The 20,929-nt window shown below is 40.1% G+C and overlaps 1 protein-coding gene across 3 annotated transcripts in view; it reads left to right on the top strand.

Moving 5' to 3' along the window:
* Positions 1 to 72: 72 nt before the first annotated feature.
* Positions 73 to 20,929, top strand: part of camsap3 (calmodulin regulated spectrin-associated protein family, member 3) — a 33,922-nt gene continuing 13,065 nt past the window's right edge. For 2 of the 3 annotated variants that reach the window (XM_077556490.1, XM_077556492.1), the window contains exons 1-5: positions 73 to 572; positions 8,406 to 8,671; positions 19,717 to 19,857; positions 20,383 to 20,478; positions 20,802 to 20,834. In XM_077556490.1, the coding sequence (XP_077412616.1) occupies positions 431 to 572; positions 8,406 to 8,671; positions 19,717 to 19,857; positions 20,383 to 20,478; positions 20,802 to 20,834 (678 nt within the window). In that variant the 5' untranslated portion in view covers positions 73 to 430. The remainder of the gene's footprint in view (positions 573 to 8,405; positions 8,672 to 19,716; positions 19,858 to 20,382; positions 20,479 to 20,801; positions 20,835 to 20,929) is intronic. The other variant, XM_077556491.1, reaches the window with a different exon arrangement.

Raw genomic sequence — 20,929 nt, forward strand, 5'->3', positions numbered from 1 at the left:
GTTCCCGTGATCTCCATTTCTATTGGTTCTTCAATTGAGTGACGTCGCCGGCGTTCACCTGGTAATCCGTCATCAGCGGCGGGGCTCGGCGGTGAACCTACTCCACCAACACACACGGAGAGCTATGCGGTTAAACAAGGGGACAAACTGCGGGACTTGTCCGCTTTAACCTCGCTCCCCGGCGCTTTGGCCCATCGCTTAGGTCGTGAGGAGCGTTCCTGGAAGGATTGGAGCCCTTTTCACCGCGACGAGGAGAACGTTAGCGGGTTCGGAAACTGCTCGGGGTTGGATATTTTCCCGATTTAATCCCTCAGCCACATCCGTATTCCCAGCCGTCATTGGGGACGAGAGTGACAATGCTTGTTTAGATCTTTTCTACGCGCTTTTAGAGGCCTTTTTTTTTTTTTTTGCTGGTAGCATTGTGTTTTTTATGAATAACCCCGTCATGGTGGACTCCGGGAAGAAGACTTTTGTAGTCCCCGATATCAAGCCATTGGATTTATACGACTGCACTAAAGCAAAAATATGCTCAAGTATCGCCTGGTTGTTGGCGAAGTCCTACGGCAGTGCAGGTAGGTTCACAGGCCCCGGCAAACATTGTCTGTCTGCTTGTAGCTTTAACGCCATCATGACCACGCTGCGTGTTTTTAATGTGGTTTTCTAGCGTGCCGAGAAACGTTTTAATGTCCCACTCAGCGGTTTTTGAGCACAAAGACTCTGTGGGTATTGACGGGACACGTTTGTTCTCATTCAATAGCTGCTTACCTTTTCGAGGGGTAAGGCGTATTTGTGTCGGAAACAACCCACCCTGTCCATTCTTTAGTCGCTTGTAGCTTTCAATCCATCAGAATCATTCTTTTAAATAGTGTGAAATCCTTTTGACGTGCCACATTGGGCGTGGATAATGTGCTGCCTCCCAGGGATGACAGGCCCTGCAACACTTGACTCTTGCAGGTCATCATTAAAGTAATCAGCAGGGGAACACAGTTACTATATAATTGCATGACCTCAGGGTTTCACTCTTTAAACACACCTATATGAAAAATACCATGTTAAGTGTCATAATAGAGTCTCTTACCATTTCTAAACCTGTAAACATCAAGTTCACAGCTCTGGACAGTAGTGAATTGCACAGAATAGTCATAGAATAAGGCTGAATTATTCTAAATATAGTTTAGCACCAATTTGTAACGCTTTTACTAAATTAAGTAATATGTTCCTGTCTCTCAGAGATGATAGCAGCTCATCAAGGGGACACAATTGCTGGTTCACTTGCATGACTCCACAGTTTCACTCAAACGTTTTTACCCCCAAGCTGCTGATTAAATGCTATGGGAAGTAGCAAACTGGGCAAAAGACTCCTAAAACAAGGCTGAAGAATATATTGGCCACTGTAACAGTTGCTCATTACAGTTCATCATATAAATAATCATAACTGGGGCTCAGCAGGGGAACATAGTTACTATTACATATAAAATAGTAGGACTCCAGGTTATCATGCAAGAAGGCGCTCATTTATTAAAAATACCGTTAGGTATTATAAATAGTCTTTTTCTGGTCCTAAATTGTAAACCTTTATTCAATGCTATGGGATGTAGTTAACTGCACTATCTGCACCAATTCACGCACATTTATTTTAAGTACAAAATTAAGAAACTGTCGCTGCCTGTCATGGCTTGACAGGCCCTGTAACACTTGAAGTCTTGCACTTCATCATCAAAATAATCATTGCAGTGGCTCAGCAAGGGTACACACAGTCACTGTTATAATTGCATGGCCCCAGGGTTTCACTCGAAAACATGCTATGTTAATATGTTGTTATTTGAATTCATTATAATGGAACGTAATAAACTGGACAATGTGAGAAAACAAGTCTCAACAATCTTAAATGGATAAGCGCTTTGCCGCTTACTGTATGCAGCATATTAGGGGGGAAAAGTTGCAGAATGCCCTTTTCTCAAATGTAAACAACGGGGGGGAAAAAATCCTGGATCCATCCTTTTATTCCCATATGCATGAAAGCACAATTACTTCTTCCTTAGACTATGCCACACATCTCTATAACATTTCAGTTAAAAAAATTGAATATTTTTCTCTTAATTCAGATCGCGAACATCGGCTTGAGAGGGTGCGAGTACTGTAGCATGTTATCTACAAAACATGGCTTGCTTACACAATTCCAGGGTCCGGATCTCCTGGCTGTAGCTACTCTGTTTGCCCTTACACGCTCACTCCCCGCCTCACTCCCTTCCTAGTCACGCCCCCTGGGTCAAAGTCACTTCCCAGTCATCCAGCGTACAGGGTTATGCTTATGCTCACTAAAAAATATTGGCTCCCGTTGTAGTTTCTTTCTTGAGTCAACTTCTGCTACATCCATTCTATTCTGAGTGAGGAAAACACAACAGCATGATGAGATGGGGCTGGCGGTGTCTGGTGCCTTGCTCGACCAAATCAAAACTTATAAGAGACATCCTTATGAGAGGACTGTGATAATACCGTTGCCCGCAGATCCTTGTTGTTGGACCTGACAGCACTTAGTGGGTGTTCCCCACAGACGCTGTTTGATCCACCCACGCGCATTACACATCAACCTCCATAATAATCTCGTAATTGCTCTTTGTCTGTGTCCCATAACAATGTGTCTTTAATGTTAGGAGGTACATCTTTAAATAGTGCACGCTATTTCATTTAAATTTGATTACAGTGGAACATCCAAACTCAAGGTTGATTGAGTTCAAACAAAGTTCTTGTTTCAAAATAAATAGAAAATATTGAAAATAGTCAGGTCCATAGTAACATTTTTGTCATCATAAATGCTGCAACAAATAATAACAAGTAACTGGAATCATTTGATTACAAAAAAAAAGAGCAAAATCTCAGCCCTGAAGTGTCGCAGGGATTATATTTCCACACGGGCTAATGTTACCGGAGACGCATACACCACTCCATGCAGAAAAATGTTAACCAGGAAGAAATAATACGTAAAAGACAGAGAATGTCCAAGGTTTGCAATATTTTCACACTTATACACTTACAAACAGAAGATAACTCGATTGCTTCATTGAACAAATGTTAATAAAATCACGCATAAACATACATTCACGATGGCCATAAGTGATACCCAAACCAACTAATGGTCAGCCCACCCAAACTCTTAGCTCACAACAGCCAATTCCACTTTCAGTCGCTGACGCCCACGTCACCCACCAGACAAGGTGCTGCCTTTCTAAGCAACACAGTCACTCAGTCACAGATGATACAGCATAGAATGCAAGGATGGCAACCCCGAGTAAACAATAATAATGCTTACAAATCACATGCACATTTTATTGTTTAATAATGCAAGATACATTTTTTTAGTGATTACTCGATTAGTCAATGGGATCAGCCGTAGAACAATTGATTCTAAAAAATAATTCAATAGCTTTAACCCTAGTTTTAAGTAACGTTTTAACATGCCTTACTGACACGCAAGTTAACCACTCACCCTTTGAAGATGCCTGCCAGTAACATGAGGGTGTGGGTAGAGGACGTGTTTCATAATTGAAGACGGGTAAAGATATTGCTCTAAACTCTTTTTGTTGTTGTGTGCTGCTATAATTAGCTGGAACTGGGCTGTCTAGTGATGTAGTTGTTAGTACGTCTGCCTCACAGGGCTGGAGTCTCGGCGCCAGTCTTTTTGTGTGGAGTTTGCATGTTCTCCCTATAGTACTGTGTTTTGTTTTTGACACGTACTCGGTGTCTAAAAACATGTACAGTATGTTAGTTTCACAGAAGATTTTAAATTGCCCGTTGGTGGTGTTGTTGTTAATCTGTCCTACGACTGGCTGGCGACCAGTCCAAGGTTTATTGCACATCTTGCCCAAAATCAGATGGGATAACGTCCAGCTCACCCATTACTCTAATTAGGACACCCACTGTAGAAAATGGATGGAGGGATGGATGGATGACCCAGAATCTGCTAGGTTTGTGGAAGACGACATTAGATTATTGGCGTACCTAACAAAGTATCCTGTGAGTTTTCAGCAGTCTCAGCATTGGCCGAGGTTTGGCTGCTAAGCACCCAGGCGCAGTGTCTTATTATCCTGACACGGAGCTATGTTTGCATCAAGGTGAAGGCCATTGTGATAATGTGTGAGTAGGGAATTTTGGATCTACCCTTGACGCCTGGTGACAAGTGATGTGACAGATAAATGACTCAGGACGACTTTGCAGGTTTAGACAGGAACGAGACCAGAAACTCTTGATTCACTTGTTCTAGCCAACATGTGTATAGCCCTTAAGCTGACACGTTTACCAAGAAACATGCTTATTATTATTGATTCATGCCAAAGGTGAAAGTACTGTAGCTTGTTTTATTCTGATTTACAACCAGTTTCTCACGATGGTAAATACCAAAAATGGGGCTTTGTTAACTCTATAGGCATTCTTAAATAGAAGTGTAAGAACAAGTTAATCACTGTAATATTCGTATATAGAAAAATACTCATCCTTGTAGTGTACTTCAACAGTGTAGAATAAGATTTTTACTGCGTATAACCTGAGAACCTTAAATTATGTACTTACCATTAGCTTACATCAGGGGTCTAAAACTTGTATCCCTGGGGGCATTTGCGGCCCACAGAATTATGTTTTGTGGCCCCCTACCTAACATCAAAGTTTAATGTTCTTGCGGCCACAACCTTTCTTGTCATGTTGTTGTCCTTGGCATTTTGTGATGTTTGTTTTTGTTTTAATCACTCACCGGCTACCAAAGCTCAGGCTTATGACAGCTTTCGGCAAAATGTCATTCTGAAGTGACACAAAGTGGAAGGAAAAGATACGCTGTCACTCAGCCCCAGACATGACTTTAAAACCCTGATGTGGAGGTTGGCAACAAGAACAGCCCATTTAAAAAAAAAAATAGCAGACGGAATGTTTTCTTGTTGTGCACAAGGGCTCCCTGACATGTCTTGAATGCAGAGAAAAAGTTGCGGTGCTCAAGAAATCAAACATCATCACTGAACTAGACATGCTGAAAAATATACAAAGTAACAGGGAGATGAGAAAGAGGACCGCGTCACCAATCTTGGTCACATTCCGAAGAACTGTTAATGTTCTGAACCGTTCTTAATAAAGATTGAGATGATTGCATTAGCATTTTTTGAATATTGTCAAACCTTGTGATGTTGTCACTGCAAGAAATATTCAAATCCCACACTTGTTTAACCTACAATATAATCTCAGATCTACCTAACTATCAAACTGCTTCGAATCCTGTCGGAATGATTACTCATCCCCTCACCAGCGGTCGCTATGGTGAGTCAGCGGGGGACACGGATCTGAGCAGGATGCTACCTTGTTCCTCTTGTTTACCCTCTAACCCTTTAGTATACTGTACACGGCTGTGTAGACGACGTGCGCAGTGTGTTTCATGCTAATGCGCTCCATCATTGATCTGTTTAAGAATGCTACTCACAAACAGAAGCCTTTTTATATGTTGCCGTGTAACCTGAAGCCGCTCCTGTAGGTGAAGATAATGGAACGCATCATCTCATATATATGAATATCTGTCATGCTGTCTGTGAACCCTCCTCTCGCGCAAAAGTAATGCAATCACACACTGTTGTCTTCAGTACAGGATGCCGCCCCGTGCCTTGGGGCCTTTTAATACAATTTAAGGCTCCTCAGCTTCCCTAGTACATTTGCTTGTTCTGATCTGTTGGCTGTTGTCATTTTCTCTGTTAATACTAGTAATCACTGGAACATTCGATAGGATAATCAATTTTCAAGAGATTTGTTGGTGACAGCATCAAGGAGGAAAGATAATCAAATTTGTCCGGATTGCCCGTATGTGTGTACCCTGCTTTAGGACATTGTTTTCATCAGCATTCCGCTCGGAATGTCATGTGTGGGTCACAGTGCCACAGTGCAATATGGAGAACGACTAAACAGGAAGCATTTCAAACAAAATAGAAGAGTGAAATGAAACACAGACGTGGCATAATGAGAAGGCGTTAGTCACCAAGCAGGAATGCATGTGCTGATGCTTCATTTGGACGTTTGCATGAGTTTTGGATGGAAAATAAATAATGGATTTTCCTCTTATTTGAGTATTCTGTCACATTGTATCATTTGAGGCATTGTTCAGCCTGAGTTTTGTTAAAGCCAGATTTATTAATATTATCAAAAGTATGTAGTCTATTCACATGTTCCATAGTACACAGTACTGTATAAGCACACCTCTTAATCAAAAATGTGTAAATGGAGGTTCTGTTTCACACATTGTTCCCTATTCAGAAGGCATTTTGTACAATTGTATGCTTACAATTTTTGTGGGGGTAGTTTGTGGAAAGACACAACTCCATATTCTTGTCCATTTTCACATGCAGTTCTATGTCATGGCGAGATGTCCCAATACTTTTGCGTAGTTGACGTGATAGCCAGCCAAGTTGGTGCTGATTGTGCGGAGCCGCAGCGGTTAAAGTTGAGTCTGCCGCCGCCTGATTGTCGCTTTTGCGTGTGTCGACTGCAGCGAGACAAGCGCGCTGGTATCTGTGACAACGGCAGCCGGCAGGCAAACTCAGTCGCTCAATAATGAGCACGCAGGGACACATGCATCAAGCAGGCAATCTAACACGCCGCACTGTTGGTCAGATCTGTGGACACTGGATTTTTAAATAGCCTGGTCGATTGTTTTTTGTTTCCCCCAATTGAAAAGCCAGCCGCATTAGCGACAGGAGTTGTCATGTCGTGACATGGCGTCAGATGACATCTATCCAGCTCTTCTTTCACCAGCCTAATAAGTTGTGGCATTTGCATTCTACTTTGCCTTCTGGGCAAGTTTTTTTTTCATGTTGGACTTGCTCAGTGTTTCCAGAGGTAATGTGGACGGGACACTGCAGTTTGGCGCACAACAACACACCGAGCCATGTGACTCCCAACTTGACTATTCACGATGCGAGTTGACGCGCAGAGAGGCTGCGCATGGTCGTTGTTTCAATGGCAAAGCTGGGTGTTTTGTTGTCGCGATAGTCCATGCGGATCACTTGCGTGATTTACAATTACATGACATTATACAGCGACAACTCCCATTGTTTACACACTTAGGTGTAATCTAGAGGACCCAGACACACTTTCAGTTTACCGTGTGCTTTTAAATGGCCTGCTGCCGAGACACTATGGAGACAAAAGTATTGAGACACCTACAGGAGGTGAAGATGGAAGAGTAAGGAGTTAGTAACCCATTTTCTAGCTCGAGCTTCCACGTTCTTTCCCAGATTTTTTTTTCCCATCCCAGGTGTTTTTCCACACTAAAGGCATGCCTGTATGGGCCCTGAGAACTGCCAAAGGAATTTTCCTTAATGTGTTCTGAATATTTATGATTTAGGTTCATTCAAACCCTGATTGATAATTAATCCAGAAGTCCATTTAGTGTATTTCAACTTTCATGCCCAAGACCCTAACATATTAAGAAGTGTGTGCCTTTTTTTATTTTTGCATCTTTGTTGAGTTTGCTTCTGGTTTAGCCTATATGTGGAGGAACCGGTTTTAAAAGAGGGCGTGTCAGATTTGCGTGTGTGTTTTCAGTAATCTGTTTGCAAGAAAACCAGTCGGAGCAGATGTGTTATGGTATCCTCAGTGCGCCTGTCAATGTATGATATAGTTTTCTCCTGTACATCTGATAGTTTACAAAATACTGCTGATTAAATGTTTTTATATAATAACTTTGACACTGCACAAATTGATTAGTTAATTTTAGCTTGCTGCCAGTTTGATATGTCCAATTTAGAGTTAATCTGAAGTTTTCTGTCTGAGGGGAAGTAATAAGTATGAAACCATCTTTTTTAAAGTGTGATGAACACATACTGAAAATCTAGGCAAATTTGGGCCTTTATTCCCTTCCCTCCCTTGTTATCAAAATCTGCATAGGCCCGATTCTCGGATGTTTATGAAAGATTATCATTAGACTGAGGGTATGTTTATTTATGAGAGAAACCAAGAGTTAGCCTAGCTTCTTGTATTTCCTCTACTATTATTCTTATTTTAATTTCCTGGTAGTCTTGATGCCCTGTTGGCACCATGCTGCCTTTCACAGGTCAGTCTTGGTTTTACAACAGGCATCTGATTTGGGGAAAGAGATTCCTAATTGTCGGTGGAGTGTTGTTATGTTTTTGGTGTTGGTCATCTTGAGTACACCACACACTATTAGAGCAGTAAGCAGACAGAGCAAGTGTTTCCAAGCTCATTGTGTCCTCGTGACCTTGATACTTGCACTGCTCACCCAAAGATTTAAGCTTGCGAGTCGTATAAATTCCCCAAAACCCAATAGGGTGCATGTTTTAATGACATCCCTGGAATACATGATACCATCTCCTATAGCTTGTTTGTGCAATTTTTAACCCAATGCTTTTGTCTCCCGGTAGAGAATGTCCCCGCCGAGCTGCGAGACCCCTTCTACCGTGACCAGTATGAGCAGGAGCACCTTAAACCTCCTGTCACGCGCCTCCTGCAGTCCTCTGAGCTTTATTGCCGCACCTACAGCCTCTTGCTGCTGGGCACTGGCCGAACTGAGGTGCAGCCCAAAGACAACACCGCCCTGCTGCAGCTGCTCGCCGACCGGAGCTTGGTCTTCAAAGCGCCTGACTCGGCAGTGACTGATGCAGACCTGCAACATAAGCCCATCAAAATGGTAATCATTTTTTAATGAATATGATGCAGTGCTAGTTTTCAAAGGCATACTTTTGAAACCGCTCTCATTATGTTGTGTAGATGTATTACATTTGATTAGAAAGGGCCCCAGGCTGGAGCCCTGTGGGACCCTTTGTGCTTATTTTTGTCAGTTAGTTTGAAAGGCATATGCAAAGATGTATTTTTTGGTACACAGATGTCAAACTGTGTTAATGCTCTCGTTTCAAACTCAAATTTATGCCTCTCATATATTGTAATTATAATCATTATGCTACAATTCCTCCAAGTATTTCCAGGTTTACTTTGTTTGCTGTTATTTTTTTCTATTTATACTTCACATATTTTGGGATCAAATTTCGTGTCATATCAGGTTTTAATGTGTGATGATGGTATGACAACAAAATTCCTTTATTTTATTTTTTTAAACAGTTTCTTTCAAACGTGTAAAAATAAGAGTGTAGTGTATTACAGTAATATGAGATAGAAAAAAAAAAGCTGAATTAATCCAAAGTTAAAAGAAAAACCCTCAAATCCTTAATTGGAGTGCTCAGGTGTACCTAATGATGTGGCCAGTTGGGATAAGCGTCTGTATCAGGCTGTCCGCTTGACTACTTACTGGTCCAACTGGTCGCGTGGGCTGTTGAATTTGGGTCTTGTTTATGCTTTGATTCGCGGGATTAAAGGACCTTCAGAAAGACCCCCGCTCATTCATCCCTGCTCCCTCCCCCCCTCTTCCTTTACATCACCCCCTCTTACTCATTCTGCTTATCCCAAAGGATGAGTGGATCCAGCTGCCACATGCCTCTTTCACCCACACTAAAAACGAATCCTCCACCATTATGCCAGCATGTTTGTTTGAACAGCGCATCAGCGTAACTGTACAGTCCTGCTCACTGTTATTGGCACCCCTCCATTTTTTGCATGTTCTTGACAATATCTTCATCAAATCAATGGAAATGTACCAATTTTATATCATCAGGACCTTTTAATTGGATGTTCAAAGTAATTCAACAAAATAAATTGTTTTTCAACTTATATAATGTAATTCCAAAGAAGAAATAGAAAACACAGCATGTGCAGCAATAATGGCACCTCTCTTTGATATTTGGTTGCACACCCTTTGGCAGTGACGACAGCTTCCAAACATTTCTTATAGCCATCTCTAAGCTTCTTGCACTTCTGCTGGTGTTTTCCCCCCACTCTTCCTTTGCAAATTGTTCAAGCTATTGAATGTTTGCAGGTTTCTTTTTGCAATGGCACATTTCAGCTCATATCAAAGATTTTCAGTTGGGTTGAGATCAGAGGTCATTGCTGGCCATTTTAAAACAGTATTTTTTTGCTTTTTAACCATTCTTGTGTGCTTTTGGATGTGTGCTTTGGGCCTTTGTCTTGCTGGAGGACCCATGACCTTTGACTCAAACCAAGTTGTCTAACACTTGGTAGGACATGTCCCCCTAGAATGTCTTGATAATTCTCTGATTTCATGAATCCTGTGACACGGTCAAGGCCTCCAGTACCAGATGTAGCAAAGCAGCCCCCCAGAATGATGGATCCTCCACCATGCTTAACTGTAAGGAGGGTGTTCTTTTCCTTGGAAGCTTCATTGCGCTGTCTGTAATAAAACTGTCGGCGTGCATTGCCGAAAAGCTCAATTTTTGTCAGTCCACAGAACATTTCCCCAAAAGAATTGTGGTTTGTCCAGTTACTCCTTGGCAAAGGTTAGCCATTCTTTTTTATGTCTGTCTCAGGAATGGTCTTTACCCATGAAACCCTGTTTTTCGTTCAGCGTGTGGCGTATGGTGCTTTTTGAAACCAAGATCCCAGACTGTTCCAGGTTGGCTTACAGGTCTTTGGATGTTTAACGTGTTTTTTTTTCCACCATTCGCACCAATCGTTGAAGACTTCTGTCATCAATTTCTCTCTTCCTCCCCACTTCCATGGAGGCTCTTGAAAGTTCCATGCTCGTCAAACTTCTTAATAACATTACACACTGCTGATACGGGTCTACCAAAATCTTTGGCGATGGCTCTATACCCATTGGAGTTCTTGTGTTTGTGAGTAATTGTACTTCTGATGTCCCCAGACAGCTCCTTTGTTTTCACAATTTTGAGAAAACGTAAAGGGGATAACAGGTGGCTTTTAAAAACATCAAAGTCATCATTCATTGGTTAATTCATGTCAATTGGGCACAGACAATTTAGAACAGGGAATTCTCATTTGTGATTTACCAACGGTGAGTCACAATGTGTTTCCATACTGATTTACAGGAAAGGGAGCCAATACCAGTAACAGAGCACATTTTAAGATTTCAATTTTTTCTGCCCATTGTTTGTTTTAAATAGTTTTTTTAATCATTTTGTCTTGGCCTAGATAAAACACAAGTTCGCTGTAAAAAATAAAAGGATTTACTTGATTCATTTTTTCAGAAGATATTCCTCATTATGTACCTTACCTTCATGGGTGCCAATAATGGTGAGCAGGCCTGTACATACTTCATACATAGGCATAGTGTTTCCACTTGTGCAGGAGGGGTCATAGTTGTGTGAACTGCGGAGGGCGCTACAATGGATGCTCCCTAACAGCACAATAGCCGAACAGTTCTGGTGAAACTCAGGATCGTGTGTCGCTCCTCGGGCTGGGCCTTGTAAGTCAAGTCAAGAGAAACTGGTTTGTCGTCTTGTCCCCTTTTTTGACTACTCTTTGTCCCTTACTCCCGCTCACTGACACAGCTGTGAAAACCAGCATCTTGAAGGTCAGCCAACAATTAAGTTGTCTGAAAGGGGCTAAGTGTTTTTCTAATCTCTCAATGATAAAAATAATAATTTTAATTAACCAATCTTATGAAAAAAATGGCCAAATTAATGTGATAAATATTACAACTAATCTTACAAAAAATGACTGAATTAAGGCGACCAATATTACAGGACGCTTAGTAAATGTTATATAACGTAATCATTGACATTAAACCTCGTACTGATGAACTCTTTGGTCAGAACTCAGAATCTTAACTTACCTTGGGACATTTGCAACCCTCTGGCGACAGCTCCTTTCAGCATAACTGTGCTGTTAAAATAAAATAAAATAAGGTCGATAAAGGCAGGCTTGGATGGGTTTGGTGGGAAATCTCACTTCCTTCAAAAAATGTTTTAACGATTGGTTCTATTTTTAGAATTGGTGGACCAGATTAAATGCTGGTCACAGAACATCACTTTGCTTTGTTTGACACTTTGACATTCATGGTGGAAAATAGACTTTTTCACGGTGCTCATTGAAATGAGGTTTTGAAAGAGGCAGGAATTAGAGATGGAACATGGAAGCTAATCCAGATCCAGCATTCAGCAGTAAATCATACGCCTCTAGGGCAAGGATTGATATAAATATGAAGTCAGAGGCAAATGTTAGTTTTTGGGTTGCATGGTATACCGTAAAAAATTAAACGATACCACATGCAAAGTATTTTGAGTACCGGCAGTCTACTGCTATTTCTGTGCAGTTTGGCAATAAATAGGCTGTGTGCTAGCTTTGAGCTGTTCACTCCCATAATTATGTACAGTATAAATCAAAGGTAACTTGTTTTAGTAATGTTTTGCACAACATTGTATAATAGGAGGAGGCGATTTTTATGCATGCTGTTGCTATAATGGTTACACTTAGTTGCTTGCGTGCCGCCGAACCAAATCCTGACCACTAAACTCTTTTTTTGGCTGCTACCGTCCATCCCGCATTTAGTTGTTTTTTTCCCCCCTGCTACATCAGCCCCACCGCCGTAGATACGTCCGTTCGTCCTAAGCCAGTCTGCCCCTCGTTGGCAGCCAAGGAAAGTGGGTCACGTTGCAGCCGCAATGAAGGAAGCAGCTTCAGATGTGGTCTTGGCCGATGAACGGCTTTAGAGTGGCGGCAATCTGATGTAGGTAAAAGATTTGAATGAAGTGTGTCACACAATCTGATGAGAAGCCCTTTTTTAGTGTGATACAGTGTGGTTCTGCAAACCACAGTAAAAAACGTACAGTGTATTGTTGGATGGAAACCTGTCCAACACTGGCAATTAAATTAAGACTTATCTTTGTCAGGGAAACAAAGTTGTAGGCTGCACCTGCATCACAAACAAGCTCCACATATCTGCTGTTTATAAAGCAATACGCTGTGCGATATATATCAGAGTAGTACAAACGACAGACGGCTTACTGAAACCACACAAAATGGTTATTTTTCTATCAAACATTAAGGCACAACTTTCACCCGAACAATTGTTTAACTAAACAGTATAATCACTAACTATTTTTGAGGAACTTAGATGCAGGTTGGAAGAAAACCATTTGAAATACTGTACTCGTGTCATGAGCCAAATCAATGTTATAGTTTTTAAATTTATTTTCTGGATTTTTATTTAACTTTGCAAGCTACTACATTCACTGTTGCCAACGTTAAATCATATAGAAGGTTTATTAATGTCCTATTTTGCTGTTTTGGCAGACCTTTTATACAGTGCATTATCAGAGCATTCCTTTTGAAAGGAAAGTTATTTGTGTGTGTGTGTGTGTGTGTGTGTGTTGCACTAGTACTGTCCTGACCCTTTGGTGGTGGAGGCCTGGACTGTGTAACTCCTCAGATTGAGGGTAAAGATATGTGAAGATTAGAGATAATCTCCCACACAGACTGAACGTCACGATCCGTGATTGGATGACACTGCTGACCGGCGCTCATAGGTCCCACCTACCATCAACAAACTGATTTTGTTCATTTTAATGTACTGTAAAAGCGTGCAGTGTTTTTTTCTTTTATTTATTATTGTCTATTTAATCACACTAAAATTTTGACAGGGATGAGAATCACCTGAATTGATTAATTAATCAATAAGGATTTATTTTAGTTTCCTCCATCTTGATTATAAACCTACTGGGTAATTGTATTTAAAACTTTCTTGGACCAGTTTGAGGAAGGTATTTTCTGTACCCAATGCACAAAAGTAAGGTCCATATTGGCGGTTTGGATGTGTTTGGGAGTCAAGGAAGTCAGTGAAAGCCAGCCAAAAGGCCTGGGCGGGTTTAGGCGACTTCAGACGGAAACACTGAAGTTGATGTTGCAGTGGTGGGAAAATGGACAGATGGATCCACCTCATTTGTAGATGAAAAAGAAAAGTTAAAATGTGTACGTAAAAATAATGTATTTTTATTTGTATTTATTCTCATGTTTTCATTTATCAATAATTAATCTATTGTATTACCAACTATTCAATAAAATAATTATTAATTCTATATGTTAAATTGAGGCAGCATAGTGGCCATAGTTGGCACGTTCGCCTCCCAATGCAGAGGTCGTGAGATCATATCAGTGCTTCGGCCTTCCTGGGTGGAGTCTGCATGTTCTCCCCATTCCTGCGTAGGTTTTCTCCGCGTACTCCGGTTTCCTCCCACATTCCGAAAAACATGCATGATAAGTTAATTGAACACTATGACTTGTGACGGTGTGATTGTGTGTGTGAATAGTTCGTCTATGTGTGCCCTGCGATTGGCTGACAACCATTTCCGGGTGTACCCTGCCTACTGCCCAAAGACCGCTGGGATAGGCTCCAGCATGCCCGTGACCTTAGGATAAGCGGTTCAGATAATGGATGGTTGGGTGGATATGTTAAATTGTTTTATTTACAATAAAACAGATTATCAAATAAAATTATTAAAATGTTAAAAATCTTTCTATAATTAATTTGACTGTTTTTATTTAATTTACAGTAAATACATTTATCGATAAATTTTCAATACACTTGATTTTTAGCAAAAAAATACAATTAACAAAGTACTTAATGTAATAAATAAAGGTACATGTAATATATATATTTTTAATGTACATCAATACATTTGGGGCGGCATGGTGGAGATTGTCTAGCACATCCACCTCACAGTTCAGAGGTCACGGATTCGATTCCGAGCTCCGGCCTTCCTGTGTGGAGTTTGCATGTTCTCCCTGTGCCTTCGTGGGTTTTCGCCACGTAAGCCGATTTTCTACCACATTCCAAAAATATGCATGGTAGGTTGAACACTCTAAAATGTCCCTAGGTGTGATTGTGAGTGTGAATGATTGTTTGTCTAAGTGTGCCCTGCAATTGGCTGGCAACCAGTTCAGGGTGTGCTTCGCCTACTGCCCGAAGACAGCTGGGATACTCGTGAGGATAAGCGGTTCAGATAATGGATGGATGGATAAATACATTTCAAAAATAAAAATTAATAAGTTGAATGTATATCCAAAATAGCTAATTTTACCAATATTATCATTTTATTTTAAATGAATAATACATTACCAAACTATTTAATGAATCAACTAAGAGGTGAAATGTATACGTATAGTTATAGTTAGTTATATAGTTTATAGTTTATTATTACAAATAATTAAATTTTATTAATTACAAAAAGTAATACTCACCAATTATTTTGTATTATAATTACAAAATTGTTGAATTGTTAAAGTTGTATATATGTCTAAAATTTATTTTAATATTTTAATTGTAATATTCTTAATATGTCATTAACCAATTATTTTATGTGATAAAAAATAAATAAAAGAGAGAGACCAATTTCAAGGAAAAAACAAACATCATTCTAAAATAGTGCAACAAATATTCCAGGACCCTTGTTTATGCAAATTCTTGGTATGCCGAATTAAAGACTGGATCAGGCCATGTGTGGCCCACAGGCTGAACTTTGCCCACCGCTGTGTTATAAATATGTGTCCCAATACTCGTGCTTGCCATTCATCACTAAGCATGTGCACAAAGATTAAATAACACACTGTATGTACATGTCTCCTTCCATGCTAAATCCCCTTTGTGGGCCCCGACCTGCCTGATCCCTGTTTGCTTCCCCCTCAGTGGGCACTAGCAGGGTTGTGCAGTGTTAGAGGGGTATTGTTAAGTCATATTTCAGACATAATCAGGGCGTGCCCTCGTCATAATCTTACTTAATGAGCCCAAAAAATGCCCTGCTGTTATTTGTTTTTTCATATTGCTGCTACATTTTGAGATGCATATTTCCAAATTTCCCTGCTGATGAGGCTAATGAAGGGAGAACTAATGTCACATGGGTCACTAAGGAACGGATGCTTGTGAGCCAGGATGAACCTAACCCTTTTGCTTGCAGAGGCCAAGGCTTGTGTTGAGATGCATTGTGGGTCAGCTGGCTGGTTGTCATGGTGATCTTGGCAGCCTCTGCCTCATGCATTCTAGAGTGCCTCCTCTCTCCCCTCTCATTAGGGAGACTGGACCGGCCCACTCAGTAGTGGGGTGATTCTACCAACAACCCTACAGCCCCCCCCCCTTTTCATTTTGCACTTTTGCTCATAAATTACTCCTGATTAATTACCGTATACTATATCCTCTCTCGTCAGTCTGTCTTATTTACAGTATTTCTGCTTTCATCTCCTGTTGCTACGTCTGCTGGGTGTGGAATAACAAAACATGTTACCATGTTTTTATTTTATTTTATCCAGGTAGTCTCACCGACTGAGATCACACAGTCCTATTAAAGTGTCTTGTGAGGTGAACTCCCTTTTGCACCAATTGCTGCGTCATTGTGTTAATGCAATTCCCTAGAGCCATACAAAAACTACGCAGTATAAAATTGGGTTAAAATGCTTCTAAACATTTTTCTTCATTTCAAATCAATTATTTATTGTTGCATTGTTTTGACTTACTGCTCACAAAAATACAACTTTATCTTAGTCTTAGTTTGACTTGTAAAAATGTTAATACATTTTTTTTTACTGTAAAAAAATCACTTTTTTAAAGCAATTATTTTAATTTTGTATTTCCATTAAGGCCCTAATATGTTACACTGCATTGTGGTAAAATTGAGACTACTGTATATATTACATATTATTCTTTAGCAGAACATTATTCTCTTTAAACTATTACTTTTCCATTGTTGTAATACAACAATTTCATTGTTGTTGAAATCGTACCTATTGATACGTGATGGCTTTTTTTTTCTTACAATGTTTTTTTAATCTATTTTTTTATGCGTTTTTTTTTTACAAGACATTATTAATTTGAAATAGCACTTGTTTATATTTTTCATTTTAACTGTGACTAATACCAAACTTATACAGTACGTATACCAGGGGTCACCAACCTTTTTGAAAATGATAGCTCCTACTTGCTGATTAATGCAAAGGCTTGGATTTTCAAATGATCACTTCGGCGTTCAACATTCCTAGAAAATCACAATGTCCCATCACTGGTAACATATTTTTAGAACAGGGCTGTGGGATGGTCATGCTACTGTAGATGATGCCCGTTGGCAACATACAATAGGATAGTTTTATTTTCCATATCCAAGATAATATTTTGGTTAGTGGAAGTCCAAAATATCAAGTGTGAATACTTAAAAAGCATTTGTTTATTCTCATATCATTTAGACTTTCATGTGTTGTTTTTTTGTTGTTGTTAAGTTACGTCATTGTGTTTATGTAATGATAACTTTTTTTTGGTACTCTTTTCAGCAAGGACCTAATTATTCTGGGAAAAGTATGAAAATATGACTGCATATTACTTTTCATTATAATTTTATTTTTGTAATATTGCAGCATTTTTCGAATACTCTCACATAATGTTTTTCTCAGTTTTTTTTCCTTGTCTAACATTCTCGTGACAATCCAATTTTTTTCACTATAATTTTTATATTTTCGTAATTCGCTGTGACGAATACTACCGTAAATTGTTAAAAAAAAGAAAGAAAGAAAAAAAGAAGAAATAAATACTTAAATACATTTGAAAAAAATGAAATAGGTGGGGGGAGATTTTTTCTTGTATTTTTTAAACAAAACTACTTATCATAACCTTGACTTGGTTGGATCGTGATCTGCTCTGAGAGGATTATACAGGCTTTCATCAGCATCCCCTGCCCATTTGCCCTATATTTGCTGCTGCAGCAGCGTATCATCTCCACAGTTTCTAATACATGACAAAAATACAATATTTGTTTAAAATAAATAAATTGACTTAAAATTTAAGTGAAATTAAAAAATATTATTTGGAAACAGTGAAAAGGGATATATAAAATAACAGATCTGTTTGGATAGGGTGATCGTTGACACAGTTAATGAAGTCGAATTCTTGGGGATGACAATAAAGGAGAAAAATGAATTTGAAAACAATTCAAATATTTACAGTCCAAAGTATCAAGAATGTATAGCAGTATTAAATAACGCAAAACGGGTCCTGGATCATAGGTCGCTCCATATTCTCTACTGTTCTTCCATATACTTTATGTTATTGTGCTTAGGTTTGTGGCAGTAATTACATCAGATCAATACATCCACTCATCATTCTGCAAAATAAAGCAATCGGGATTATCCATAAGGCTGGTCACAGGGGTCATACAAAACTACTGATCTGTGTGTGGTTAGTGGAATAGGTTGAGTATGCTTGCATAACATATATGTTTAAATATAACATAAAAGAAAACAGTCAAATTAAATGGAGAGGTAGATTATATAATAATATTGGTGGAGAGGGGGAGGGATTAAATAAATTGTTCTTCTTCCCACCCAATTTTGTACACGTGAAATTGCTGTTCTGTTTTCTTTCTATGTTGTTTTGACTGCACAGCACATTTTGCGCTAATATTCTTTTTGTTTTTGCTTGTTCATGTATGTGGTGTACATCATATACATGTTCAGAATAAAAACAACCAACCAACAGAATAAAGAAAAACTCCTCACAGATGTGGAAGAGGCATTTCTACCCTTGGCGGCCATGTCAGGAAGGGGCAGCGCATCCACACAGCTAGGCCCAAAACTGTCAGACAAGCGCTTGCTGGCACGTGACCAGCAAAGGTCAGCAGTTTGGCGGATGAGGTTCATGCACGCATGCGTGCATGCACACAGCTGGAATGCCACCATCCCTCGCTCCCCTCTTCCCATCCCATGTGGGAATGTCTAGCCTGTAAAGTGGAATTAATGCGTGTCAAAGGGAACGGGCACTGATTTGTACCGATTAGGCTCAGGACTGAAGAATGGACCCATGACCAGAAAGTGCTGTTTGTGATGATTAATTAGGAGGCTGACGATGTTAGTCAGGTGAGGGATGCCTTGTTGGGCTGTTGAAAAGAAGCCATTCGATTCGTAATGGCAAAGAGTTGCCTACCTTCCACCAACTTGTTTAAAGCAGAACTGGCACACTTAAAAACAACCAATAAATCATCAGACATTATGAAATGTAAGATGAACTGATTTCTTTTCATTAAAGGGAACATATTATTTATATGTATTTTTGCATATAATTAGTATGGTGAATGGACTGTCCAGTTTTTAAATGCAGGAAAGTTTTCCACCTCTCATTGTTGCTGGCCTTAGAAGGATTATTGTCTAAAGCTATCCAAACACAAGGTTATAAGAATTGTTTTAGACACTGACCAAGAAGAAACCTGAGTCTGTTTACAGCAAATAAAGCAGCGCTCGCTTGCAAGTCTTTTGGTGCACACAAAGCACAAACACTTAATAAACTAACAGTTTTATTACATTGCAACATTCTTTACTAGCGGTCTTGTAATGGGCTCTGGCCATTACAAAGGTTATGCAGGTTAATAAGAAAATGCACTTACTTTTGGAGGGACACAAACAACTGTGTAAAATCTGTGACATAACTATGAATGCAAACGATGCTCGATGAGTCATGTTGTGCTCTACAAAAGAGAAAGCAGGAAACAGCTGAGGAGTGAATGTCAAACCCAGCCCACACGCGCACATGTATGCGTATAACTATATTGCTGATCTGCTTCCAATGTAATGATTTAACGACGGAACACATACAAGTCCAAAGTTCACCCGCTTCAGCTGACTTGTTTACTACCTTGACAGTGCTTCTGCTGACTCACATGTGGCTTGCGGTGACGCCTACAGGAGGCTCTGTGTACAGTAAATTAACATTATCAATGTTCATGGGCTCTCAGTTGTGCAGTATTTTGTTTACTACTGTATCGCCACTGTTGATTTTGATTATTTTTTTCCTTCCTTTTTTAAAGCATATGTGACCTTGTTCTGTCCCACCCCTTGCAGAGTGCTCACCTGGCCGTGATAGACGCCCTGATGATCGTGGGAGCCTCGGAGACGGTGGCTTCGGTAAAGGCGGGCGCTTCTCAAGAGCTCCTGGGTGAGGCTTTGAGCTGGGAAGATGCTCTGCTCCACTGGGTTAACACGGTGAGTCGGCACGCTGTTGTCTACACTCCATGACCACAACATTAGTTGCACCTGCACAGTCCAGAAAATGTGGCAAGTGTCACAAATGCAAAATTATCTGATTTGTGGGATGTTCTGATGCTGTGTGAAATGCGCACACAGTTGAGGTGATAGCCACTTTGCTGAGTCCTCCTGTTTGTATAGCCGACTGTGAATGACATCATTTTGAATGGAATGGAACAATATCACCTGTCATGTCATGAATCTTTGCTGTGGCCTCCCTGTGAAGAGTTCTTGTGTTCTACCCATGCAAACATGTATGCTATCTTAACTGAAGACTCCAAATTGTCCATATGTGAGAAGGAAAGGTTGTCCATATGTACCCTGTGATTTGCTGGCGACCAGTCCATGATGTACCCAGCCTTAACCCTAAAGTCATCTGAAATAGCTCCAGCTGACCAGTGACCTTAATAAGGACAAGTGCTATTCAAAATTTGGATGCATGTACTATTACAGAATTAATTAAGTTTTGATGTACGCTTTCAGCTGAACCAGAGGCTGAGGGAACTCGCGGGAGGAGCCCAAAGTGAACATACACCTCAGGCCATCACAGAGAATGAACCCCAACCTCTTCAACCTTCTGTGAGTTTTCTTTGTCCCCTGGCGTTATATCTAAACACGCTTGTAAATCTGTCTGCATTTTTGCAACATGTTGCTGGTTTTGCTACATCTGCAAGCTGACAATCTTTTGTTATTTTGCACCAGCACATTTATATGCTGATACTAAATAAATCTGAGAGCAGCGTCAACAAGGTCATTTGGAAGATGCACCACAGTCCTTTCTTTTTGTATGACTGCTACTTCCTTTACTGTCAGGCTTTAAATCTCTCTTTGTGCTCCTGTCCTCCATTTCTCCCTTTTTCTCCTCTCCGTCGCCCTCCTGTCCTTAAATGCCTCTTTGACAGTGTCCTACTCGCTGGTACTGGAAACTAGTTCCTGTAAGTTCCCTTTCTTTGCTCTGTTCCTTTTCCCTCTAACTCCATCCCTCCAGTGTCCTCTTCAAATGTATCAGCTGATGTTTGACAGGTTAGGC

This window comes from Vanacampus margaritifer, chromosome 2, assembly GCF_051991255.1.
Source record: "Vanacampus margaritifer isolate UIUO_Vmar chromosome 2, RoL_Vmar_1.0, whole genome shotgun sequence".
NCBI classification, from domain to species: domain Eukaryota; kingdom Metazoa; phylum Chordata; class Actinopteri; order Syngnathiformes; family Syngnathidae; genus Vanacampus; species Vanacampus margaritifer.